The sequence below is a fragment of the Leucopleurus acutus genome (genome assembly GCF_964270905.1).
Source record: "Leucopleurus acutus genome assembly, chromosome: 18".
NCBI lineage: Eukaryota > Metazoa > Chordata > Mammalia > Artiodactyla > Delphinidae > Leucopleurus > Leucopleurus acutus.
The window spans coordinates 6,485,229-6,512,697 of record NC_139160.1 but is presented as its reverse complement, the minus strand read 5'-3'; the positions used below and the strand labels follow the sequence as shown (position 1 = coordinate 6,512,697).

The 27,469-nt window shown below is 46.5% G+C and overlaps 1 protein-coding gene across 3 annotated transcripts in view; it reads right to left on the bottom strand.

Annotated features, from left to right (window-relative positions):
• Positions 1-27,469, bottom strand: part of MTUS2 (microtubule associated scaffold protein 2) — a gene marked incomplete at both ends in the record, with an annotated part of 327,648 nt that overhangs the window by 26,824 nt on the left and 273,355 nt on the right. For all 3 annotated transcript variants that reach the window (XM_082859275.1, XM_082859277.1, XM_082859276.1), the window contains one exon: positions 21,187-21,253. In XM_082859275.1, the coding sequence (XP_082715401.1) occupies positions 21,187-21,253 (67 nt within the window). The remainder of the gene's footprint in view (positions 1-21,186; positions 21,254-27,469) is intronic.

Sequence of the window (27,469 nt, the reverse complement as noted above, 5' to 3'; positions counted from 1 at the left end):
AGAGGAGAAGCCTCAGAAGAAACTAACCCTGCTGGCATCTTGATCTCAATTTCCAGCCTCCAGAACTATGAGAAAATTAATTTCTGTTGTTTAAGTCCCCCAGCCTGCGGTACTTTGTACGGTAGCCCTAGTAAAATAATAGTCAGTATCGTTACATATTGACAGGACATCTCACAGTAGATAAAAGATTAAGTTGTTTCTTTGAGAGATGGGGAGTAATTGAAAAGACAAAATAACTTTCAAGGAAAAAATGTAATTTAAAAATTACCCGCAACTCACTACACAAAGAAAATGAAATTTTCCCTTTGTGTAGTCCCTTCATAGCTGTTGCAGTGGTATGACTTCTGAATATTCTGTTAGGAAGTTTCCATGTCTTCCTACTTAATATTTTTACGGCTACCTTGTACTTCCATGTGGATGCACCGTAATTTACATGTCCTTATTGTCGGACATTTGTCTTGTGTCACTCATATACTGTTCTGCTTTGTTCATCAGGGCACATTTCTAGGAGTAGAGTTACCGTGGGGTTAAAGATTGTGAGCGCCTTTGTGAAGCTTTTTCGGGGTTTTTTTTTTTTTTTTTTTGATGGCAGTGATCCTGTAACAAATCAGTGCCCACCAGGGGGAGCTATAATGCCTGGGAAAGCCCTCTGGTGGCGAAGGTCTCTGTCCACACTTGTCAAATCACAATGACCCACAGGAGGCCGCAGGCTCAGTCCATGAGACGCGCTGCCTGAGATCCTGGCCACACTGCCCTCTACTGCCCCGCTCTCTCTTTCCCTTTCTTTAGGACCTTCTTTTTGATGAAAATGTCAACAAGAGAGAAAAGGAGGGGCTGAGATGGAGGAAAGGTTCAGAGACTAGGAGTAGAAATGGGAGTGAAAGAGCCAGGGGGAGAGTCCTGGGTCTCCCGGCATCTTTGCAGGTCCGTGCGGTATCCCCAGGGCCCGGTCAGAGAGGCAGGTGGAACATCAGTAGACAGTAATTGAATTTACTGAGCACCTGCTACGGGCCACGCCCAGTCCCATGGTGAATCAGACACGCTGTCAGGTGGGCAAAGACAGACGCGGGCAAAAATTTTAAACGGCAAAAAGTTAGATCGTGAAAACCTGACACAACTGTAGTGAAGGACGTTAAATGAGAGCAACGCTAGGGAAGGGCTAGGGCCGGGGTCAGATTCTGGCGGCCGGCGGATGAAGGAGGTGCCGGAGAAAACACCACCCAGGTGGATGTGAACGACGGGGAAGGGGCGGCGTCCAGAGAGCTAGAGGTAGGGGTTTCGAGGCGCAGGAACCGCCAGAGCAAAGGTCCGGAGGTGGGAACACTCGGCTCACTTAAGGAACAGGAAGACAACACGGGGCTCGAGGACCCGTGATGGAGCCAGTGGGGGGAGGTGAAGATGGAGAGAGGCGGGGTCAGATCACGCGGGGCCCGTGGTCCCCGGAGAGAAGTGGGGATTGTAGTCCTCTAACTGGAAGACCGCCCTCCCCCGCCCCCGCCAGTCTTAAACGGGGGCGGGGGGGGGGGGGGGAACAAGAGCTCATGAAGCTTTTACAAGAGCCCCCTGGTGGTTGCATGGAGAATTGCCCGACAGAGGCAAGGAAAGCCGCGCGGAGGACATATCTGGGGTCCAGGCGGATATAACGGTGCCCGGGACTGGGGATGCAGACTGGTGAGGGCTGGATGGGTGTGCGAGGCATTTGGGAGGCAAAGCCACCTTCATCTGCTCCTGGATTGGACGAGGGAGGTGAGGGAAAGCCAGGAATCGGCATCGAGGATGACTCAGGCTATTGGTCTGAGCGACTGGGAACGGTGGTGCCGTTTAAGGAGAGGCAAACATCAGAGGAGGAGTCGAACTGGGGAGAAAAGCACCCATTAGGCACCAAATAAATCTCTACTGAACTAATAGCCGGATTCATGTACATATAAGGGCCCATGGTTCACAAACGTTATGGTGGAATTCACCTCTGGTTCGCGGTGCCCAAGAAGGGCCCTTCTGGATGCTGTCAATTAGTATGAAAAATGTGAAATTCAGGACTGCTGAATTTTGACAAGCCTTGCGACCCTTCAATCATTAACGATAATATTTCATTTCACGTGGGCATATGCTGTGGCCTATTTTATAAGTGTTGAAGTCTTAAAAGCATGAGACCTCAGGATAAACTCTCATTATTAAATCTCCCCCAGTGAGGCGGGCACAGGTTGACAGATGTGCTTCCCTACCTGAGGGTGTGTAAATGGTTCGGGGGAGAATACGAGAGGCACGGGATGCAGTAAGATGAAGGGCACTTTCTAGCTGCTAGGCGTTTCCAATGCTATGGAACAAATACGGAAAGGTTTCTCATCAAGGTGGCTTTTTAGAGTGCATTAACATTTACCTGTGGGTCAAATTTTGGGAACACGGCCTCCAAACTGGATGACTATATATATAGGAGCCTCAAGATCCCCAAATGTGTGTCCTGAAGTGCCCACTTACACCCCACCCCTTTACAACTTAAACTTCCACACAGAATGACAGTAAGAAACCCTTCCTGCACACTGAATCCGGACTGTCAGAGTTTCCAACAGATTAGAAGGGGTGGGGAAGGGTTGGGGAGTGAGAGCCCAGGACAGAAGTGGTCAGGTGACACCCGGAAGGGACAGGAGACAAAGGCAAGACTCAGTAAGGCGGGGGAGGCAGAAGGAGCCCTGGTCTCCAGGCCAGCCTCTGTCCCAGGCTCTGCGGACACGAGCTGTGGGAATTTTGGCAACTCACTCAACCTCTCTGGGTCTCCACATCCTTATCCGAAAAATGAGGAGGTCAGGCACTGTTACAGGCTGAAGTGTATTCGCCTTAAAGTCACATCTTGAAGCCCCAATCCCCAGGACCTCAGAGTGCAACCCTATTTGGAGATGGGGTCTTTGAAGAGGTGATTAAGTTAGAATGAGGCCATTACAGTGGGGCCCTAGTCCAACATGACTGGTGTCCGTACTAGAAGAAAAGCCACCAGGGATGTCTCAGAGGCCAGGTGAGGACACAGGCGGAAGATGTCCTCCCAAAGGCCAAGGACAGAGGCCGCAGCAGAAACCAGCCAGCCCCCGATCTGGACTTCAGCCTCCAGAACTGTGGGAAAACAAATGTCTGTTGTTTAAGCCACCCAACGTATGGTATTTTGTTATAGCAGCCCGAGCGGATTAAGATAGGCACCTTTAGTGTTAAGCCCCCTTCTGCCCTGGCATGCTAGAATTCTATGGATATTGGAATGGTGACCAAGGGTCATCAAGAAGAGTTTATATTTGCCCACTGTCCTCTCTTGAAGAAGACAGGGAAGGGTATACCATTTTTATGAGGATCTCCCTCCAAAATGGAGCCCTAAAGAGAGAAGCTTCATCTGCAGAGAAAATGTGCTTTGCAGAATGACTCAGTGCCCAGCGACAGGAGACATTAGTAGCAATATCAACGACTGACGTTTCTGTGTCTTCATTTATGAAGCTCTTTAACACACAATATTAACTTGTTTAAATCTTTGCAACAAATTTCAAAGCTGGGGGAAGCCAGCATTTTTGCTCTGATTTTATACAAGAGAAAATGGAGGCTCAGAGGGGTTAAATCACTTGTCCAAGCTGACACAGAGAGAACTCAGGAGGTGGAAGTCCTTCCAGGTGCTCTGAATCTCAGCAGTGCTCTTTTGAATAGTAATAGTAATACTGCTCTTATGTTTTGGGAGAATGGAAACAAAGAAATATAAGGAGAAACAGATACAAAAATCCCAATTAGTTTAAGGTGCTTTTCGAGTCATAAATTACTTTGTGCCATTTTTATGTGTTCCTTAAGATAAAGGATGAACCTTTCAACAAATGGATAATGACCCATCCTGTGTGTGAATGTAATTGCAATGCTTAGAGGTAACCTTCTTGGTCTGAGAGGAGAAAAATGCAAGTATGGGGGCAAAGGAGGAAAGAGGAAATGGATGTAAGAAGATGGTTATAATGATGAGTTTTGAAAAGAGAAACCAATGCCATCTACATAAGAACTAATAACACCACTGCCCATAAACAGGAAGCGGCTTTCTGGGGAGATGATTCTGCACAGAATCTGCTCTTTCCTCCCCTCCGGGTTAATTTGGGCTGCAAAGCCGGTGCCGGCTCATCTAACACACCATGGGAGCCGCTCTGACGGCTGGCTTTGAACAGGCCAGATAGTGGGTCCAGTGAGCATTTACTGCTTTTAATATTTTTAACATTTTTTTTGTCCTGTCCAAAATGGTATTGAAAAATGACCCTTTAATTTTACCTCAAATTAATATTTGTTACATAAATTGAACAGTGAACATTATCTCTAGGTTGGACATCCTTTTTAGAAGGAGCTTTCAATAACTTCCTGAAAAATGTTTAAACAGAAGCTTCAGTTGAGATTTTGGACCCCTTCTCACTGGCTAGAACCCACCCTACAGGGTTCTAACCAGTGAACTCCTGTGACCCTGTCCCTTCCTTAGCTTCCTAGCTGGCGGGGATTCCACGGCGTGTTGCTGACCTCCACCCTCTATCCCAGTTTGGGGGCCCCATTCCCCTTATTTGCTTTTGGAGGGGATGGAGACCAAGGGGCTGCTAGATAATACATTTCAGTCCATTTGATGGTGGTGAGTTTAAAAACTCATTCCTTCCTTGAGGATGTCAAATGCATGGCCTGGATATTCTGTGTTCTCCATGGGATTTGGGACATTTTCTCGGAGGTTTTCCCAGACTTATGACTCTTTACTTGTTGTTCGAGGGTTTATCGCTTTTAGTTTTGCACAGGAATGAAGGGTTGATGTTTGAAATCCATAGAATCTAATTTTTAAAGAGGTGTGCATTTCCCCATGAACTCTTCCCATCCTTTTGCTATACTACTTCCAAATACATCAAATCGACTCCAAGGAACAAAATGGACCACCTCGAATTATTTCTACCCACCAGTTTTAAGCATAGACACAGAAGAAGTTAAAATTTTAGGCAATTAATGATAGCTCAAGAGTATGTTTATGATGAGCATTAATACTTGTCTATTACTCTAGCTAGACCCCGTGCAGCCTTCCTCTATGGACGCCCATCTCAGCACAATGCCAGGCCCGGGCAGATTTCCATAAATACATGCTGGCTTGAAGAGTACCTCCCTCAGAGGAGACAGCGGCCTGGGCAAGCCACACCCCTTTTGAGTTACCCAGGGCCTTCTCCAGTTGCAGCGAGCAGGGGCTACTGTTCGTTGCGGTGTGCAGGCTTCTCATTGCGGTGGCTTCTCTTGCTGCAGAGCACGGGCTCTAGAGCACGGGCTCAGTAGCTGTGGCACATGGGCTTAGTTGCTCCGCAGCATGTGGGATCTTCCTGGACCAGGGCTCGAACCCGTGTCCCTTGCATTGGCAGGCAGATTCTTAACCACTGCGCCACCAGGGAAGCCCATGGCTGTTTCTTTATGCTAGGTCCCACCCTAGCATTCATGAAGGGTGGGAAAATTCTTACTGTAATATTTCAGTGATTCTATGTACCCCCTCAAAAACAATAAACAGCTAATAATAGAGGCCAGGCACGATGCTGAGCCTGGCACTTACTCTGAATTATCCCATTTCAACCTCACACTAGAAGCTGGGAGGTAAGTCCTAGTGCAACCCCCATTTCACAGATGAGGAAACTGAGGCTAAGAGGGCTTAATCTCCTGCACAGGAGCATTGACTAAGACCAAGTCTGTTGGACCCTGCAGCCCATGGTCCTGCCACAGCACTTGGAGGAAGGAGGTCTTTAACTCAGCACTGTGTAAAGACAATAACAGGACTGACCAAGAATGACTGAACCTCTTCTGAAATAACCGAGGATTTTACTTAACTGAAATACGTTATAACCTTTCTTAAAAGCTGTAACATGGACCTCTGATATGGTCCCCAGATGTCCCCTACTGGGGATACCCACAGTCTTACTCAGGCCAGTCTAGATTGCCACCCCCCACCAGCACAGCCGGGATCCTGCTGGTCCAGAGCCTAGCCTAACCTCTCCATACTCATGCCTGTGTGTGCGGTGACTCTCCTTCTCTTACAGGGTCTCACCTCCATCTAACAGCTGCCTCCCACCCCAGCCTGTCGTGTACAGTAAGCACTGCCTGACTGGTTCCTTATTTATTGCTGGAGATTGTAAGCTCTTTGTGTCTCCATCACCCAGGAGCCTTTCGTACACCTGAAACTAACAACACTGTAAATCAACTATGCTTCAATGCTTTAAAAAGCCAAAAAAAAAAAAAAAAAAAAAGAATAATAGAGAGGCAGACATGAAAACAGCACCAAACAAAAACGCTGTCTCAGAGTAGGTCTGGGAGGCATGTTAGACGCTCTAGCTAGAGGCAAGTGCTGTTTTTGTCACAAGCATTTCTGGTTACTGATGGTTTTTAATCGGGGAAGTGACAGGGGATGGACGCTAGGGGCAGGAAGGAAAGGAAGGGAATGAGTGAGAAGGCGTTTGCAAAAGGAGAGATGAGGTCACTACAGGAATAAAAAGGAGAGGACAGAAGTAGGACGGACCTCCGAGCTAGAATCAACAGAACCTGGGACTTCCTGGACATCAAGCATGAAGCAGACGCAGAGGCAGAGTCGGCGATGCCCCCCATTTCCTGTACCGGTTTCCTCTGCAAACTGTGGTGTCAGTAACTGAGCTTCAAACTGTGGTTGAGCCTACCTGTCCCCCATCTCCCTTTCTTTCTTTTATTCAAAATACTCTCTAAGTGTTAGCAGAAACGGATGCCCTGCTGGACATGCCATCTTCCAGCCTCCCTTGCAGCTCCATGGGGCCACATGACTGTCCTTGGGTCAAGGGATGTGAAGAAGTGATGTGGCAACTTCTAGACCAGATTCTTACGAGGGAGCTGCTTGCCCTCGACTTTCCCTCCTTCTCCTTCCCTCAGGCTGAAACCTGTCTGCGGACAATTACACGAGAGAAAAATACCCCTCTTTCTTATTTATTCCATTGAATCTGGGTGCCTTTTTGTTACAGCAGCTTAGTTTGTACCTGAAATAAATTAGGACTGTGACAGGAGAAGTGGCGATTTGGTTCTGCTTTCAAGTGGGGAGCGTGGGGTAGGTGGAGACGAAATTAATTGCTCCTGAAGAGCTGTACTGCCTGTGGTTCACCAAGAGGTGACCTCAGGAGAGACCAGGACTGGAGCCATGGTCTCAGGAGGGCACTGCTTCGGGGGTAGTTGAAGCCATAGGGGTAGATGAGATCACCAGGGAGACCACGGAGAGTGAGGAAAGGGGGCTTAGGACAGCATCAGGGGCAAAAAGGGATTTTTAAGGGGAGAGCCACTAACTTTATTTCATGCTATAATCATTCACTGCCATGTCTGCTTTTCCAACTAGTTACAAACTCTTTGAGTTCTTGGATTATAGCTTACTGATCTCGGGACAAAACACTGAGAACACATTTATGCAAAACAGGCATTCAAACTGATCTTAAGAACGACACTTAAAATGCTTCATATTTCAGGAATAGGTTTGCTTTCTACTCTTGATATTTGAGGCTGTAGACTGAGGCTATCCTGAGTCAGTCTTTAAGTGCTGGGAATCAGAAGACAGATCATGAGCACGAAGAGGGTGGGCCAGGTGGGAGCGTGGCAGCCTTGAGAGCACCTGCGTGCCCAGGTGAAGGGGGCGTCTGCCGTTCAGCAAAAAAACAAACCGCGCAAGAAAAAGTGGGCGACAGACGGCTCATGGAAGATATCCAATAGCTAATTAGCACATACAAGTGCTCAATTTCCTTAGTGGTCAGAGAAACGCAAATTAAAACCACGATGAGACACTGTTCACACCTGCTCTAACGGCGAAAACAACAACAACATAACTGACAACACCGAATGTTGGCAAGCATGTGGAGAGACTGGAACCCTCAAACACTCTGGGGGACGGCGCAAGAATGGAACAGCCATTTCCAGAACTGTTTGGAAGCGTCTCCTAACGTGAAACTCACATCTGTCCTATGAGCCAGTCATGTCCCGTGTAGGAATTTAACTGAGAGAAATGAAAAACATCTCTGTCCACAAGAAGACTTGTGCGAGGATATTCATAACAGCCTTATTTATAACAGCAAAATGTGGACACAATCCAAATGTCCATTAGCGGAAGAGTGGATAATTCATGTTGGCATATGCATGCCAATGGAACGCGACTCAATGAAAAGGAACAAACTACTGATATGCTCAGCGATGTGGATGAACCTCTCATGTAGGGCAAAAGCACCCAGACACCCAGACGCAAAAGACCATATACTGTCTGATCCCATTTGTAGGAAATCCAAGACCAGGCAAAACTAATCTATGGTGACAGAAATACGGAAGTGGTGGCTTCAGAGGTAGGGAGGGGGTGGAATTGACTGGAGAAAGAGGCCTGGGGGAACTTTCGGGAGTGATGTAAACATCTTACGTCTTGTCTTGGGTGGTGATTATATGGATGTATTCACAGACAAAGATCATCAAGCTGAACACTTAAAACAAAATGAATAATCAGGGCTTCCCTGGTGGCGCAGTGGTTGAGAGTCCGCCTGCCGGTGCAGGGGACGCAGGTTCGTGCCCCGGTCCGGGAAGATCCCACATGCCGCGGACCGGCTGGGCCCGTGAGCCATGGCCGCTGAGCCTGCGCGTCCGGAGCCTGTGGTCCGCAACGGGAGAGGCCACAGCAGTGAGAGGCCCGCGTACCGCAAAAAAAAAAAAAAAAAGAATAATCACCTTAAAACAAAATGAGTAATCTTTTATATTTATCCACACATTTACCATTTTGACAATCTTATTTCTTTCCTATAATTCCAAGTTTCTATCATTTTTAAAAGATGTTTTCTCTGGATACTGACTTTTGCTTTTGTTTTTTTTATTATTCTTTAAGCAGTTCAAACATGTCATTCCACTGCCTCAGTCTGTTTCTGGCGAGGTTAACTGTCACTCACAGCCCTGTCCTCTGTATGTGATGTGTGTCTTCAGCTGGGCTGTCTTTGGTGTGATGTGTGTATTTGCATTTATCCTGTTTGGGGTTCACTGCTTCTTGGGTCTGCAGGTTGCTCTTTTAAAAAACCAAATTTGGGATGTCTTTGCACATCATTTTTTCCAAAAAGATCTCCCCCGATCACTCGCTCTTCTCCTTCTGACAAGCCAATTACACATCTCTTACACTGCCACAGGTCCCTGACACTCTGTTCATTTTCTTTTAATCTTTCTTTTCTCTCTGTTCTTTAGATTGGATAGTATCAGTTGATTGTCTCCAATTCACTGACCCCTTTTCCTGCGGTCTCCAACCTGCTGTAAAGCCCAGCCAGTGAGTCTTTCATTTCAGAGATTCGACTCTTGGGCGCTAACATTTCCGTTTGGTTCTCTTGTAGTTTCTGTTTCTCTGTTGTGCCTCCCCACCTGGTTACTCACTACATTCCTCTTTTTCTGGAAGTGCTTGAACATGTTTATGACAGTTTTTAAACATTTCACATCTGCTAGTTCCAACACGCATGTCTACTGACTACCTTTCCCTTGACTATGGGCCCTGCTTTTTGCAGGTCTAAGTTTTAAAAGTGGGTGCTCAACATCATGGATGGTATACTGTAGAAGCGCGTATTACTTTGTCTTCCTTTAGCAGGTGCTGGGTTTTGTAGGCAGGCAAGTAAATTACTGGATGCCTTTGACTCCACCACACTTGGTTTTAGTCTTTGTTAGGGTGGGTCCACTTGAGTTTCCTAGAGAGACCCTTACTCGGTCATGGTCCTTACTCCTAAAGCCTGGCCTTTCTCAGGTCTTGTCTCGAGGTGCTCAGTGAGGTCTCTCCACCCTGGCTGGGCTGGAATCCAACGTCTCCCAGCACGATGCAGCCTCTGTTGCCCTCACCCATGTCAGTCCTGCAGCAGCTGCCCTCTGCCAGGTCTCCCCGGACATGTGACGCCCATGCTTCATCTAAGACCACCCGGGAACCCCCTGTGCAAACTCCTGGGGCCTCCTCTGCATAGGTTACTGCTCTCCACTGCTCGGCCCCATGATTTCTTTCTTTTTTTAAAAAATTTTTTGGCCACGTGGCATGTGGTATCTTAGTTCCCCGACCAGGGATTGAACCGGCGCCCCCTGCACTGGAAGCACGGAATCTTAACCACTGGACCGCCAGGGAAGTCCCAATGGCCTCACGATTTTTAGCTGCTTTAATCACTGGATCTCTGGTAACTGCTTCTTCAGCTCAGCAACATGGCGGTCGCTGCTGGAGCACCTCTCTGTGCTGTGGTCTGGTAAGTGACTCCAGGCAGAAAGCTGGGGCCAACAGGGGACTCAGTGTGATCCCTTTTCTTCAAGGATCACGGGCCTGTGCTGTCTATTGCTTGGAAACAGCTGCCTTATATATTTTATGTCTTATAGCTGTGTACAGTGGGATTGTTAAGTCCAGTACTAGTTACTCTATAATAGCTGGAAGCAGGACAGGCATGGGTACTTGGTAGAAGCTCCCAGGTGATCCTAATAGGCTTCCATCTCCTCCCATGGGGATCCCTGGCTAAGAACTGAGGTCCCAGGAACAAAAGCGGTATACAGATGGCTGCCCAAGGCTATCTCAGTGAGATGCCATTATTATAATAGCACATGATTGATTCTGGTCCACTAAGCTGTCCTCTGATTACAATTTTAGCTTTCTAGGTAGATGTGCCTATAAGGAGACATATCATTACTTATTGTAAATTAATAAATTGGGATTTTCGTTTTCTATATCAGGCTCTAGTAAACTTACTTAAAAGGTGTTTCCTTGGAAGTCAGAGCCATTCCTGGTGCACTAACGATGCCCATACTTAGGTGCCAGCCTGGTCCCTCCATCTGGAACCATCATTCTGATTAGCGAAATTCTGACCAAATTCTTCATCACTAGCTTTTCCTTTTTTTTTTTTTTTTTAAGAAAATAGCTGTGTTAAGGAGCCCTGAGACCAGAAGCAGATTCATTATCACCAAAACCTAGTAAGCCTTTACACGGTTCCTTGCAATGCAGAGCTGGTCTAGTTATCATCTTCACCAGAATTAACCTCCTGAAGACCTGACATTTGGCTGAAAAACTGCAATTTTAATCAGAAAGAGTGATCTGAACATAACATAAGCATATACTGCAATTTATATATTACTTGATTCAAATTAACTGCCAAATTAAGGAAACAGATTGACAGTACTCTTGAAGCTGGACCTGGTGGTATCTGTGGTTACCTGAATGAGTGAGAGTAATTTCATAATGGCATTAGACAAGAAAAACCAAACGTCTAAAAAATCTATGAAGAGAGATTCATTGGAGTCTAACATCCCAAACACTGCCCTGCTTTGTATGCAAGTAGTTTAAAGAGTTTCACAGATAAATTCATTTGCCCTATTCCTCTGGTTTAGGGGTCACCCCATGAAAAACCAGTCTTTACTATTTTTCCCATCTCCCAAAGGAGAAATTGAGTCAATGACGTCATTAACGCTGTTGATATAATTGCTCAAGCGTAGAAGAACCACTTCTTCAATGACTCCTCCATTGCCTTTAAGCTCAGCTGTTTTACCCCTAAAAGCCCTTCCTGGACCCCTGCCTGGGTTACAAACCATCCTCTGAACCCCCAGACCTCCAGCACCTTACTCAGTACCCTGGGTTTTAAGTACCTGCTTCTGCATCTGCCTCCCCAGTGCCCAGGTGTCCCCTGAAGTCAGAGACCATGTCACATCCATCTTCCACTCCTGGTACACTAACAGGTGCATCTCCTGGGTTCAGTCAAGTTTATACAATGAAGCAATGAATGGTTCCCATTTAATGCGCTAAGCCCTGGGACGGGGCTCAAGATACAAAGAAAAATAAGAGGGATCCAAGTGCACGGGAAACTCACAAGTGGGCGGTGATTACATTTGCATAATTTGTATGTGATTGTCATTTAAAGCACTGTGTTTTGCAAGAGGCTCTTCAGCAATTTTCAGGTTAAATCTATATAGCAGGTCACGTCTTTTTCTGCTTTTTCTTATCTTCCCCAAGACACCAACTGAAATCTTACAACACAAAGGCAGCATGCTATGGTCATGCTGGAACAAGGTAAGGACCCAGCTCCATTATCCTTAGTAGTTACGTGATTTGGGGTTTGCTTTCATTCTCTATAGCCACAATTTAGTCACCTTTAAAACGGTGGTGGTATTATCTACCTTACCTGTCTGTCTCCTAGGGTTGTTGTCAGGATTAAATGAAATAATATGTGAAAGAGCTTTGTAAACCATACACCACTGTAGATATTGGATTTATTATGAAGTCACAATTGTATGGAAGCTGCTGACTCCAAGTTTCAAGAAACTGCTTGTCCGCAGGGTGGTTTACGGGCAGCCCTTGGTATCCTGACTTATTTTTTTCGGTCAATTCAGGTTAAGGATTAAACCCACAGATTTAAAAATATTAACATTATTCATAAAGGAGTAAATATTTTAGAGCATCACAAAACAGACATCTCCATATAAAATAACTAAAAGGTGCTATACCTATAGACTTCAAAGAATTTTATAAATATCAAAAAATGTGTTGCTGCCAATTAGAATAAATCACTGTCTCAAAGAAAGTAGCAGCTTTGTGGAACTGTAGCTGATGATGTATTTTCCATGGCAACCAAACCCAGTCTCTGGTACATCTAAGGGAGTTTGTGGTTTTGATATTACTGTGCATGGGTAAGCACCTGTTTGAGATAGAAACTAAAATGACTTTTAAAAATTACATTTACTGGGATAAAATCTAATCATGGCAGTTGACATCACTGGCTTGAATTTTTCCCAGCTCAGAACATCATTTTCCTATAGGAGGGGCAGGTAATTCCCAGACCTCATCACGCTGAGTGGTCCATCTTGCAAAGAAAGCAGTATATTTGAATCTCTACTGTCACACTCAAATTTCTGACAGCAGACCAAACCTTCTAGATCAAATCTTCTAAATAACACTATTTGCACCCCACCATAGAACCTAGGACAGTGATAGTTAAATAGTAAATATGTGTTTGGGTCCCCCCCTGCCAAAGTTGCTGAGAAGACTGAGAAGATTCAACTCTGCTGATCAGAGAGAATTTCGCATTCCAGAGATGTTGTGTTTTTTTTTTTCATTCAATTCAACATAAATTTCTAATTTACTTTGTGGTTTTCTCTTTGACCCATGTGTTAGTTGTGTGTTGTTTAATTTCCAAGTGTTTGGAGTTTTCCAGGTATTTTTGTGCTACTGACGTATAGTCAGATTCTGTTATAGTCCAAAACAGTCTGTATGGTTCAATTCTTTTATATTTGCTGAGGTTCGTTGTATGGCTCAGCCTATGGTCCATGTAGGTCAATGTTCCACGTGTATTTGAAAAGGATGTACATTCTGCTTGTTGGATGCAATCTTCTATGAATGTCAGTTAGGTCCTATTGGTTGATACTGTTGTTTGGGTCTTTTAAATCCAACTGATTTTCTGCCTGTTCATTCTCTCAGTACTGAGAGAGGAGGGCTGAAGTCTCCAACTGTAATAGTGGAATTGTCTATTTCTCCTTTCAGTTCCACAAGTTTTCGCTTCATGTGACTTGAAGTTCTATTTTTAGGCACACAGATATTTAGTATTATTATGTCTTTTTGGTGAACTGACTCCTTGATCATTATGTAATGGCCATCTTCATCCTTAGTAACACTACTGGTCTGAAGTTTACTCTGTGTGATATTAACATAGACGCTTCAATTTTCTTTGGATTGGTGGTAGCATAGTATATCTTTTTTCTATCCTTTTACTTTTAAATATCTATATCTTCATATATGAAGTGGATTTCTCTTCGGCAGCCATAGCTGCATCTTGCTTTTTTATCCAATCTGGCAAACTGTCTTTTAATTGGTGTGCTTCGAAGAGATATTTTTATAAATCAGAAAATGTACATTATTTTTGTGATCCCAAGATTAGGTATTTTTTCTGAGGTGTCCTCTTGGGTTTTGCATTTTAACTCATCTTTTTTAAAGCTGTGAGGGGAAGGAATACAACAGAATCTAATCTGAAACTTAAGGGAATTAGCATATACTGTGCCCTCAACTTTCTGCCAAACATTCTGCTAGATCCTTTGTTCTAATTCAGCTCGTGTGACAGGACTATTCCCTCCATCTTACTGACGGAGGCAAGTGAGGCTCCACAGCACAGCTCTCCCCTTCCTCCACAGTAACAAAATATCTGGGCAAGGTCACCAAGAAAAAAGAGCACATTTCCTAGTCCCCTTGTGACTAGGTTTGCCCTGTGACTTAGGTCTGGCCAAGGAGATATAAGTTCCTGGAAACTCTTCCCCAAGAGAAGCTGACCCACTGTTTCTGCTTCTTTGTTCGTTCCCTCCTCCATCCTACTACTGGACTAGAGATATGATGACCACGTGGCACCCAGTGCTGACCACTGCCACCCGGGACCACAAGGAGAAGTACCACTGTCTTGGGGATGGATGACGCTGAGCTGTTGGAAGCCTGGGCCCCCTGTGGACTCTGTGGAACAGAACCACACCTGCTTCTGGGTGCTTACCTCCTGACTTTTATATAAGGGAGGAATAAACATCTAGCTTGATTAAGCTACCATTGTTTAGGGAGTTTGTTATTTGTTCCTGAATCCGATCCTAATGGCTATAGCTTAGCGATGAATTAACATAACACTGTTACATAATTTACTCTAATCTACGTTTGGACAGATTCATACTAGCATCTATCATGGTTTTGGGTGGGAGTCATAGAGAATTGGGATACAAAACTATTTTGTTTATCTGATTTTTCAATCTATTAAATTAAAAGTTACCAAAAAAAGGTGGTGGGGGAGCTGGGGATGCCGTGGTAAAGTTACGCATGATGTGTAAAGTCACGCACCATGTGTAAAGTTACTCACGATGTGTAAAGTTACATACGATGTGTAGAAGAATTCTAGACTTGGGTTAAGACCTGACTCTGTCCCATCCCAGCTGTGTGCTCTTATGGAAGTCACTTAACCTTTCTGAGCCTCAATTTCCTATAAAGGACACCAGCACCTACTTCACAGAGCTGTCTGAATGAATAAATAAAACATACCATACGACAGAGCTTGGTAAGTACTAAGTGCTTTGTAAATCCAAGGGATTATGATCATAAATTGGAAGACACATTTTATGCATAAACCCTGGAAGGTGAAATCATCTCACAGATACACTTACAGTGGTGTGTGTAAACATATTTAGGTTGCTAGTTATAAATGAGAATAAGTTGAAAAGTTCATTCTATTTAGTAACTTAAGAACGTAATAACAAGTCAGGGTTTACTGTCATAAACTGAGATTTGTATCATACCTTTATGTCAAGCTCTCAGAGGTCTTTAGTATGACTATTTCATGTTATAGAAAACATTCAGGTATGATGTTTTGTTTCAATAAGCTAACTTTAATCTAAATGGGGATTTAAGCATTTAGCTTCCTGTACAATACCCGAGAAACTTTAACAGAAGGACTGCTTTGTTAATTACTGCTTTCTGTTTTAAAACTGTATTTCATGTTAAGTGTTTTTAAAGTTTTCAGTAGAGACGAAAAAGCAAAGTCCATCTTAAGTCTGAGGCTGGCAGAAAGCTAAAAGCCCATGGCCTTGGCTTGGGAACAGCCAGAGCAGAGCTAACAAGTTCAAGAGAGGAAGGGGTGACAGAGCCACACGTGGGTGCAGAGAGAAGCTTTGTCCATCAGCAGTGGGACTGGGGCAGTGGCAGGTAAAGAAGGCTAGGAGGAGGGTGGCTGGGTGACTGAGAGCTTCGAAGATGAGAGGCAATTTCACAGCACATTCAGACAGTCACAGTTCTGAGCGGCCTCGAGGAAGGAATCTGGTGGGAGATGTGCAGTGCTGTTAGCGTTGGTCCAACTTGTGTCTGCACGTACATCTCAGCAGGGCTCTGGTCTGCCTGTGAGAGCACTGGGGCTAAGTAAGGAGTGTGAGCCAGAGGTCCCATTTGAACCTAGCTATTTATTGCATGTTTTTCTGTGGAGTTCATCTAATTAATATTTTTTTAATTAGTATTTCTTATAGCTCAGGTTTTCTAATAAGGCAGCTTTGCTGGAGAGAAGACCATAAATATCTACCTGATGGTGGTCAACAACCTGAAGCGTAACGTCTCAAAAGGAAGTAACCTGCTTCCAGGAAGAACATCTCACAAATCTATTTCAGCATCTACAAATGTAAAGGATGAACCTTCAAGGATCCAGTATTTGACTCCCAAATCTGGAGAATGCCACTTTATCCAAAATTCAGGGCTCATATTTTATTAACTGTACTTTTGGGGAAATTTTAAGGTGTGATTAAAAAATCATATATTAAATATGCTTCTAGCATCTTTACTCCTCCTTCCCTGGATGTGATGCTGGATTCTGGTTTCCTGGAGATCCGAAATGCCCTTTCATCCCACAACCAATACAGCTAGAGGAAGGCTTTTCCAAGGATAGACCCAATTCAGGCCAACTCCAAAGACAAGGCAAGAGCCATCAACCCTGGAGGGTGACCTGAGATGAGAAGCTTTCAGGAGGATGACTAGAGATCCCTGTCTTCATAGGAGATACAAATACCACAGATGACAGAAATTTCAGCCACTCCACAGGGACTCTACCCTTGGACCACAAAAAGCTCCATCCCAAACTACATCTTGGCATATGACTGGCAATTACGTGTCCCTTCTCAGGTGTGTGTGAGAGAGAGAGAGGGAGGAAGGGGGGAGGGGAGAGGGAGGGGGAGGGGAGGGGGAGGGGAGGGGGAGGAGGAGGGAGGGGGAGGGGGGAGGGGGGAGGGGAGGGGGAGGGGAGGGGAGGGGAGGGGAAGGGGAGGGGTGAGGGGGGAGGGGAGGGGGAGGGGAGGGGAGGGGAGGGGAGGGGAGGAGAGGGGAGGGGAGGGGAGGGGAGGGGAGGGGAGGGGAGGGGAGGGGAGGGGGAGGGAGAAATTGATTTAATTCCCTTCTTATAAGGCAACCCTAGCTACACTGAGATCAAATCCACCATAATCTTGTGCAGTGATTTACAGAATAAATATCCAGGACACTGCATATAGATGAGTTTAAATCAAATGTGAAATCCTACCCAAATTATTGGTCCACACTTTTGAGATTATATTCCAACAAAATAACACAAGAGGAGAAAAGTAATTTGCAAACAGTACACTCACTGTAGCGTAATAGCAAAAACTGGTAAAACCCCAAACACTCAAAGGCGAAGAGTAGCTGATTCTAGTTTATGACAGTGTTTTGTAACTCTTAAGTGACAAGTGCGATAAGTGTTTTTAATCCATGGAAGGAGGAATGGGTTTTCCTTTCCAAAGGTACGCAGGATGGGTAATGCCCCCAAATGGTCATGGCGCCTATAGGTCCAGGGCACGTTCACTGGGGGCAGCAGGCACAGCTGGTGCTCAATAACTGTGCTCTTTCCCTTCCCACGTGCATCTACCCGAGCCTCAGTCACTGTACAGGCCCATCTCAGACGGCCCCTCCCGCACGGAGTCTTGGGTCGGAAGCTCCTCGAGGACGTGAGCTGTGTCTTATCCACCACTGACTTGTCCGCATACGGCACCAGGTCATAGCTAGTCCACATGGTGCCTTTGTGCAAATCAGAAAAAAAGACCCCTTCCTGTGGGTGGCAGCAACCGCAGGCTGGGGTCCAGGGCTTGGTGAGCGGCTGCAATGTGGGTGCATTTCAGCCCCCACTCAGAGGGGCGCTCCCTGCAAGGTATGACTGTTTCACCATCCATGGGGACCCTGCCTAGCCTGTGCCTGGCACATACTAGGCACCTAATAAATATCTGTTGAATGAACGAATGGACTGAGATTAAGGAGAACTAAGGTTTTCTTCTTGGTACTTCTTACAGTCATCCCAACTTTAGCCAAGATCTTTGACCATGTCTCAGTTTACCGATCTCACAAATGCGGTGAATAGACTATAGTCATTAAGACCTGGATCACCTCTGAAATGCTATGAAGCTGCCTGCTACATAAAGGTGCCCAGAAGCTTGTTAAATGAAGGAACTGGGCAGAGCCTCGGCGAGGTACCTTGGCTAGGTGTCGTAGCATAATACATTGCTTTTTGTCCCTGGAGCTCCTAAAACCCTTTGGATTTCCTGAGTGACAGGAGTGCCTTTGTATTTACGAGGAGCTCCTTCTCTGAGTTTATGCTAACGAGGTAACTTACTGGGGGGCCCCTAGAGAGCCTCAGGATGGGGCTGGTCACAGGACAGACCAGGTGATTAGAGGGATGGAATTTTCAGCCCCACTCACCAACCTCTAGGGAAAGGAGACACTGGAGAAGGGGTTATAAAATCTCTTGATTCAGAGAGCTCCCAGGTCAGTGCACACAGCTAGCTCCTGGGGGAGGGACCTGTCCTGGGAGGGTGTGGAAGCTCCGTACCTCCCCCTCCCCCCAAATACCTTGTCCTGTGCGTCTCTTCCATTGGGCTGTTCCTGAGTTGTATCCTTTATGATGAACTGGTAAACGTAAGTAAAGTGTTTTCCTGAGTTGTACAAGTCATTCTAGCGAATTACTGACTATGCGGAGGGGTTGTGGGAACCCCTGAATTTATAGCCAGTTGGTCAGAAGTATAAGAGGCTCCTGGGACTTAGGACTGGCACCTGTAGTCTAGTGGGACTGGCCCTTCACCTGTGGGGTCTGCACTCACTCGGAGAGCTAGTGTCAAAACTGAACTGAACTGTTGAACACCCAGCAAGTGTTCTCCATGTGGAAAAATCTCCTACACACCTGATGCCCGAAGTGGGATGAAAAAACACCACTTGGGCTTCCCTGGTGGCGCCGTGGTTAAGAATCCGCCTACCAATGCAAGGGACACGAGTTTGAGCCCTGGGCTGGGAAGATCACACACGCCGCAGAGCAACTCAGCCTGTGCGCTACAACTACTGAGCCTGCACTTTAGAGCCCGTGAGCCACAACTACTGAGCCCATGAGCCACAACTACTGAGGCCCACATGCCTAGAGCCCGTGCTCCGCAACAAGAGAAGCCACCACAATGAGAAGGCTGCACACCACAACGAAGAGTAGCCCTTGCTTGCCGCAACTAGAGAAAGTCCATGCGCAGCAACAGAGACCCCACGCAGCCAAAAATAAATAAAAATAAATTAATTAAAAAAAAAAAGGAAAACACCACTTATTTGGAGATGTCCTCAAAGTTTACTTGTAAGTCAATTGCCAGAAATTTCCTACTTAAAAACTACTATGGTCAGAGATTCCATCAGTGTGGGATGACACATCTCAAAATCTCTGAGAGGGATTCTAACTACACGCCTTCTAGAAGATTCTGCGGTAGCTCCCCCAGAGAAGTCACAGATGGAAATGTATTGTAAATGTGAAGTGTGTCAGCGAACACACCAGGGGGTTCCTTTTTGTGTTTAGTTCCCGGAAGCTCATCTAATCCAGATGGGAGAGGACTCAGAGGATGGACACCCAGCCTGACCGGCAAAGGCGAGGGAAGGAGGATGAGAAGGGAGGGGGACCTCCCTCCCCTCTCCCGGGAGCCAGGCCAACCCTAAGGGTGAGATCAAAGCAGGTGGAATCTGTCTTCTTTCGGCACCCTCCCTCACCCGCCTGGCTCCTCTGCCTGGGCCCCTCCTGCTGCCGGAGCCCTGGCCTGCGGGAGCCTCCCACTCCCCGGCCTTCTTCCTGATCCAAATCAAAACCCCTGTTCCTTCAACGCAATTCAGTGATTCTCAAACTGCACCTAAGAAACACCTGGGGAATGAAGCAATGCCTCAGCCTCACCCTCAAAGGTTTTGATTCTGTTGCCCTCGGGAAGGTCCCGGGAATCGAGGTTCTAAAAAGCATTCCAGGTGATTCGAACACGCACCAGGGCTGGGAACCACCAGCAAAGCTGATTCTGGCTGGAGGCTGAAGACCTTTGATTGAATTTCTTCACATCAAGGGTGCAGAAAGCTGACGGGTACTTACCAGCAGGTATCCGTAGAATTTAGGGCAGCATTTTAATGGTCGTGAAGAATTTTAAGCAGCGATTTTTGAATGTGGGGGACAGGCCAGCCCTGCTCTGGGATCTGTAGACGTGCCCCTAAAGGATTCTGACTTTTCACAGCTTCTTTTTTTTCTTCTATGTCAAATTTACAATCTTTAGAAATTCCATCTCCCCCTCAGAACCGCACCCCTGGCCCCTCCCCTCCAGTGACCCCGCCCCCCAGGCTCAGCTGATAAGAGGTCCAAATAAGGCTGGGGGGTAAGAAGACAGGACTCATCATCTCTCTACAGGATCACTGGGAAGTCTGGTTTGTAAGCTTAATACCCCTTTCCCTTCAAGGGAATACCCTGCAGGTCAAGACACTAGAATTTAGGACTTTACGGTTAACAGACGATCCTGATATTCCCGTCTTTCCCTCTCACAAATGCAGCCTCTCCAGTGGTTCAGGAACTCGCTGCTGAAGTGTCCTCTGGGGCTGAATGCTGGGCTGAAGGGCCCAGGCCGTGGTGCTGCCTTCCCCTCGCCCCATGGCTTTTTCATTTGGCAGGTGAATTCTTGTTCTATTCTTAGCACTAATGCAGAAATCAAGTAAGGCTTAAACACAAAATCCCAGCGTGATCCCCGTGTGGTTCCTGCTGCACTCAGAAGCTTCGGGAAAGCACAGAGGGAGGGGCGCTGGTTACCACATCCCAGGCTCTGGGGATCTTCCTGTCATTGGCAAGGTGTCCTGCAGGTCAGCCGGAACTACACCATCGTATCAAAGAGAAGGAGTTTCAACATGAACCCTAGCATTTTCTAAGCCATCCAGATCCGTGTTCTAGATCACAGAGTATTTCACGGCAGGGTGTACAGTGGCAGGAAGCAAGTTACAGGGAGCACCTAAGTTACCCACCAAAGCTGAGCTGCTTCTGCTGGAGCTGTGCCTGTCCAGGGGTGGGGCGTGACATGGAGGGGTGCTTGTCACCCCACACAAGGCAGACAGAGAGATGTGCTGCCATCTGAGAGGAGCAGACTCAAGCCTGATTAGTTCCACCGTGAACTGTTAGGAAGCTGCCCGTATAACAACGGAGACATGACATAGAAATCATAGCTCCCCGCGAGGCTACAAGAACCCACCACTGTGCTGGGGAGGGTACTTCCTTTTGTCCAGGCAGGTGTGCTCTGGTCATTACCTGAGACATAACTGCTTTTGTTATACGTTCACAGATAGCAGAAAAAGACACTTTTTACGTTCCTCATTGTCAATGCCCTACTTACCAACTTCATCCCTGATGTTTGCAAGTTCGATTGACAGCTCTTTTTCTTTCACAAGGGCACTTTCATTCTGAAAAAACAAAATGGATACCGAGAGTCCCCTCGTTTTAGGCTAAGTAAGCACTTTCACATGTTCAATTGATGAATCATATTAAGCAAATATTTATAAGCTGAGCCCTTAAGGAGATAATTTTCTCATTATATAAGCATATAAAAACCGTACAAAGCCATGTCTGACTCACTCATTTGTATCACATTCAAATCGCAAAGCTTGCCGTATAATATTAATAATATTAATAATACCCATGTATTATTTCTGCACTCTGTATACCTGTATTGCACTCTGTATACCTGAACTGCACTCTGTATACCTCAACCTACAGTAATTCTTTGCATGTCTATGTCCTACACATTAATCTGCTGTTATATATTATTATATATTTTTAATTATTGTCACTATTACGAGATTTTTGACCATGAAAATACTATATTTCTCTGAGGGACAGATGCTTATTTTCCCAGCTGTCCCCTTAAACTTACCCTTTTGTCCATACATGCACTGTTACCTACCTAATGAATAATGGGCAGAAAACCTAACATGAAACATTTCCCTTTGTAATAAGACCAACACCAAAACTTAAGTTTCCAAGGTTTTTTGTTCCATTCTCTGCATCGGTAGAAGGAAGACGAAGAAAACTCACACTCGAAGTGTTACTTACTGTGAAGAACGCCATTTGTCACTAAGTGATGGCTCAGTTGTTTTCAAATCAAATACAAACTATGACATAAAATAGATGAGTTGAAGGCATGAGTCAGCACCAGTATTTACATTTGTTGTGATTTTTATTACTACTAAAAATAACTAGGAAAGATGTGGTACATAAATTCTCTTCAAGTGACAGATGCCAAACGTACAGGCCCTCAAGGAAAGGCTCCTTCATCATGTAGAATGTACTCCCAAAGCAAACGTTTCCAAAGAGGGAATTTGGGCCAAAATGGGTACCAAGTATCTAGCACAGACATCCTCAGGGCCTCGTGAACGCTCTTTCTTTCTTAAACTTGCTTTGACTTCGATGTCAGCACCTCTGGACAACCTGTGCCGAATGGGAACAGACAGCTGTCACGATCTTGTCTCTGTGTCTGCTGCGTTTAGACCCCGGTGACACGTGTGCTACTTTGGCTTGATGGCAGGGTCGCAGGTTATCCAAAGGGCATTTGCTAAGCAATGTTAGAATGTCATGCCTAGGTAAAACTCTACTTGCATAATAAGCTGCGAGCTATTTTAGTCACAGGCATTAACAATGATTAAGTCATGCTTCTCCTAAGACTAATGTAGCAACCATACACTACGTGAGGGACAGTGGACCCCCATCCCACTCATGGAGCTCCCTCCTCACCCCAGCCCATAGCATCCTCGCCTTCCCTGAATTTGAAGGCTGGAAATCACCCTGAAAGTGTACATTCTCCTAATCACTACGTGACACTGCCTCGATGCCACGCCCACGGCACAGGGTTGTCCTGAGGGTTAAATAAATTAACGTACGTGAAGCAGTTAGAACGGTGCCTGGCACTTACAAGCTCTACACAAGTGTTAGCTGTTACTACAACTCTGTTGTTTCCTTTGATTTTGTTTGCCACTGGATGACATCCTATAGATGACAGGTGCTTTTCCACGTTGAGTGCCTGAATGTGTTTAGAGTTGGCATATGTCTTGTTGTCTGCTTTTTTTTTTTTTTTAAAGCACCTTCCTGACTCTGTCTTGATTCTACTCTAAGTTCAAAGACTAGAGAACTCCGAACAGGCAAAGTGTCTAGTCAGACTGATCACAGGCATAGGTGCTTGGTCTAACAGCAGCGTAATACAGCCGGCTGACTTGTTACTACAAATTAAGAAAACTTGGTATTCCTGAGAGGGTAAATTTCAGTATTTACCCTGAAATAATCTCAAACTAGTGAAAAAACTAACTTGTTTCTACTATCAAGAATAATTCTGGGGCTTCCCTGGTGGCACAGTGGTTGAGAATCTGCCTGCCAATGCAGGGGACACGGGTTCGAGCCCTGGTCTGGGAAGATCCCACATGCCACGGAGCAACTAGGCCCATGAGCCACAATTACTGAGCCTGCGCGTCTGGAGCCTGTGCTCCGCAACAAGAGAGGCCGTGATAGTGAGAGGCCCGTGCACCGTGATGAAGAGTGGCCCCCACTCGCCCCAACTAGAGAAAGCCCTTGCACAGAAACGAAGACCCAACACAGCCATAAATAAATAAATAAATAAAATTAAAAATAAATAAATAAAAGAATAATTCTGAACGCTCCTATCCTCAATTTCCAAAGCACAGCCAGAGAACTGAAATATTGTCCTCATTGGTCCAGAAACAGCATCACCAAGGATTCACTCTTGGGCCGCTGAGAGTTGCAAAGACTTAGACGAGGTTAGGCAGGGATCGACTAGAATGTAACAAAAAAACAACAAACTGACTCTAATCTTTCACCCAAAGCCAACGTTTCCCTCAGCGCCTGCAGAAGCCCTGGGACGAAGCCCTGGGTGGATGTTACCCGTGCAGAGGGATCCTGCGTCACAACCCATCACACCCCGCTTTCCGGCCACGGAAGAATCAGGCATTTGGGGACGGAGTGGCTTGAAGGTCCAGCGAGGAGGACAGGCCTCAGCTGGAGACAGTAATGATGCTCATGAAGATCTTCAGACTTGAGTCACTTAGATGAAAAGCCACCGCTGGTATCTGTGGCCAGGCCTGCCCACCCATCTTTGCTTTAGGAGAAACGTAAGTGAGAGAATGAAAGAGAAGACGCAAGAGAGGAAAGGGAAGAGGATGGGAAGGGAGAAGAGATGCAGGGGAAATAGGAGGGAAACCAGGGAGGTGAGAGACCCTGCACCTTCTCCCTTTTGAGAGGCAGAGAGGAAGACGATCCATGAAGACCCAGGCCCCCCTCACCCCCAACCTTCTGCAGGCACAGATGACAAAACCAACTGATCTCAGAGTCATCAAACAGACAAAGACAAGCAACAAACCTGGTGGCTAAAATGTCAAGGAAAACGAGCTTGGGTAAGGTCTGCTGATCACTACGTCAGTATTAACACCAACCTTGACCAAACACTTCCTAGATGCCAAGGCACAGTGCTGGGTAAGCCCTTTTGCTCACTTACTCCCCCAAATACTGTCAAGCAGGTCCTGGGTTTTATTTCCCATTCTGGAGGACGGGACTGGGGTTCTGTGGTTAGGTAACTGGCCAAGTAACCTGCACAACCAGCCAGGAAGTGGCCAAGCAGGAGTTTTCACCCAGGCTCCACACTCTTTATCAAACACTGACACAAGGAGATGCTTGTGCTCTGTCCCGTGCTTTCCTAGACCCAACACCGAGATCCCAATTGCACCCATCCTCAGCTTGGATCCGAGCTCTCATTACCACGAAGCTCTCCCCGTCTAACTGGAGGAGAGGCAGCGCCACCCCCGATGACTGCTCCAATGGAAGTGTTGCCTGGCTGCATTCACACCCCACCCGCCCCAGGCCCTCGCGGTGTTTGTCCTTGGTGTGGATTTGTCAGTTGCACTTCATTTCCATTCTAGCCTCTGTGTGGCGGTAACATCGGATAGGGCAGCTACTTCGCTTTTCCTCAGTCAGCTTTCTCAAGCCCTTCCCGATGGCCTCCCAACGTGCTCCTCCTGCAGGCGCTGGCACGGCTCTGCTCACGGAGGCCAGCCGGAGCAGTCTGGCTGCAGCCCTCCTTCCTTAAGTGCTTGATTTTGAAATGATATCAACTCTTCTAATCTGTGAATTCTCTGCATCAATTATGTTACGTTTTGTTTCCTGCAAACCAAAGCAGAATGATGCGATGCTGCCCTGCAACGGAATGAGTCAACAACTGAGACTTCAGGGACACTGCTCCTTAGGCAAGAAAGGGACCTAAAGGGAATTTCCACTCTCCACTCCCTGCCTCAGAGAGCCCAGCAGCCTTCCTGCCGGGCCCTGAGGTTCTGCTCAATGTCTGGAGTGAGGCTGCCCCAAAGGCTCCCTTCCGAGGGCTCTCATGCACCATCCCCCCCTCCCCCACCCTAAGCCAGGTCCGGAGTCCTGATGCAGTGGGAGGGCTGAAATACAAGCAGGGCCTCCTCGAGGCCTCAGTGTCAGATCAGTGCTTCCCTACATGGGGAATGAGTGGAAAATTCCTCGCTGGTGCCAAGCACATGAGCCCCTGCGTTCAGCCCGATGGGCTAAAAATAGAACTCAGCATTAGGCATCCCAACTCCCCTAGTGATACAGTCCAGAAACTGTCAAGTCGAAGACGCCCGTTTCTCTAAAATTACTGTTTACTCTAGGACGGGCTTAACTAGAAACGGACACTTGGAGAACATTCATCTCGGCCCCTCACCAGCAGCTGTGTTTCTTAGCCGCCTCTTTTATGTTGTCACGCACCTCTCCTTTGCAGTCCGAGTCCTCTAGTGTCTCTGGTGTGGTCCGCTGCGCTCACAGACGGAATCCCAGATGTGCTCTCCCCACGGAACATCCAAGTCTCCCCTCCACCTCTTGTCCTACCAGGTCTGCTACAGTGAAGCCCACATTTCTTCTTAGACATGGCGCTGCAAACTCTGGAGAAACGCTGCCTTTGATCTTTCCTAGCTACAGAAGCCTGGCAAAGTGTGCAACCCGCTCATCAGCCCATTAACCTCGAGCAACTGGATGTGTGGCCAAGCCCCAAGCAAGCCTGCCACACTCTGTCATCCTAACACGCTTGGTCAACGGGGGGCTGTCTGTTCTGGGGCTGCTGCTGCCTGTGTGACTGGTGGTGGCGGGAAGTGAAAACGCCCATCTGTGTTATCATCATCCACGTGACCCTACTTAGGCATCAGCCACCTAAGCCCCTCCCCCAATCAGAAATTGACAGGACAGCCTGGTTTTGATTAGAATTGAACAGATCTGTTTTGAATGATAATCAACACGTAAAACGCTGCGTGAATCTGAGGTGCTTTCACCCCAACTGATCCAGAAACAGGAATGTATCCAACACTACACGTATTTACTTAGTGTCTACTACGTGGCAGGCAGACAGGCCAGGCAGGATGCTTCTGCCTTCAAGAAGCTTAGGAGTCTCCCAAGAGTCAGTAAATAATTAAGCAATTGCAAAACAATGTGATACAACTCAGCCAGGCAGGGCTGGCTTGGGGATTTCCTGAGACCGGAGGATGCGTAAGCAGGGGGCCCAGGAAGGGAGCAGCCCAGGCAAAGGCCAGAAGGGCCACCGGCACAAGACAGCACCTGGGGCTATTTCTGGGAACCTCTGTCACCCCCATCAGAGGGGCCCTTTGCCTTTTCTTGCCAAGTGTCTGCTTCTGGTCTCTGACTGTCCCTGAAAGAATGCTTGATCAGCTGCAAGCGTACTGATGACAACTTCATAAAATTCACTTAGTTCTGAGTGTTTTTATCAGCTCCCTCTTTCCCATCTGATTTTTTTTTTTTTTTTTTTTGCGGTACGCGGGCCTCTCACTGCTGTGGCCTCTCCCGTTGCGGAGCGCAGGCTCCGGACGCGCAGGCTCAGCGGCCATGGCTCACGGGCCCAGCCGCTCCTCGGCATGTGGGATCTTCCCGGACCGGGGCACGAACCCATATCCCCTGCATCCGCAGGCGGACTCCCAACCACTGCGCCACCAGGGAAGCCCTGATGTATTTTTTTTAAAGAGGGACATATGTATGTACATTAAAAAAAAATATATATATATGTAAGCTTAAAGACTCCCAACTAATCTTTCCTATCTTTCTAGCCTGCCCTGAAATCGGTGCAGATCAGGAAAATTCAATCATGTGAGCTGGGCCACTTTTTCCCAGGCTAAACAAAAGAACCCTAACGAGGAGTGAAAAATTAAAATATCTACAGAATTCTGGTATTTGAGGAAACATCCAGATCCTTTTTATTATGAATTTTTGAAATCCTAAGTCATATACCTACACATGAAATTACAAAGAGGTTAAGGGATTTTTTTCATTCTTCCCAGAAACAATATTGCTTCTCACTCATGAGTTCACAGCTGAGGGTTTAATTCTACGCGGTAGAACTTGTCTTCATAGGGAAACATTTTCTTTTGTATTTCAAAATGAACCAGCCACCAGGTGACATCAACAGAACACCTAAGTCTTCAGTGTTGCTCTCTTTTCACCCTTTGTGAATACTGCATTCATTTTCAATATTAGTATTATTGTGAAGATTGGCCAGATTCATAATATAGCTCTGTGGAAAATTCCTTTGGGAGGTGAACCGACCTTTTATTCATTTC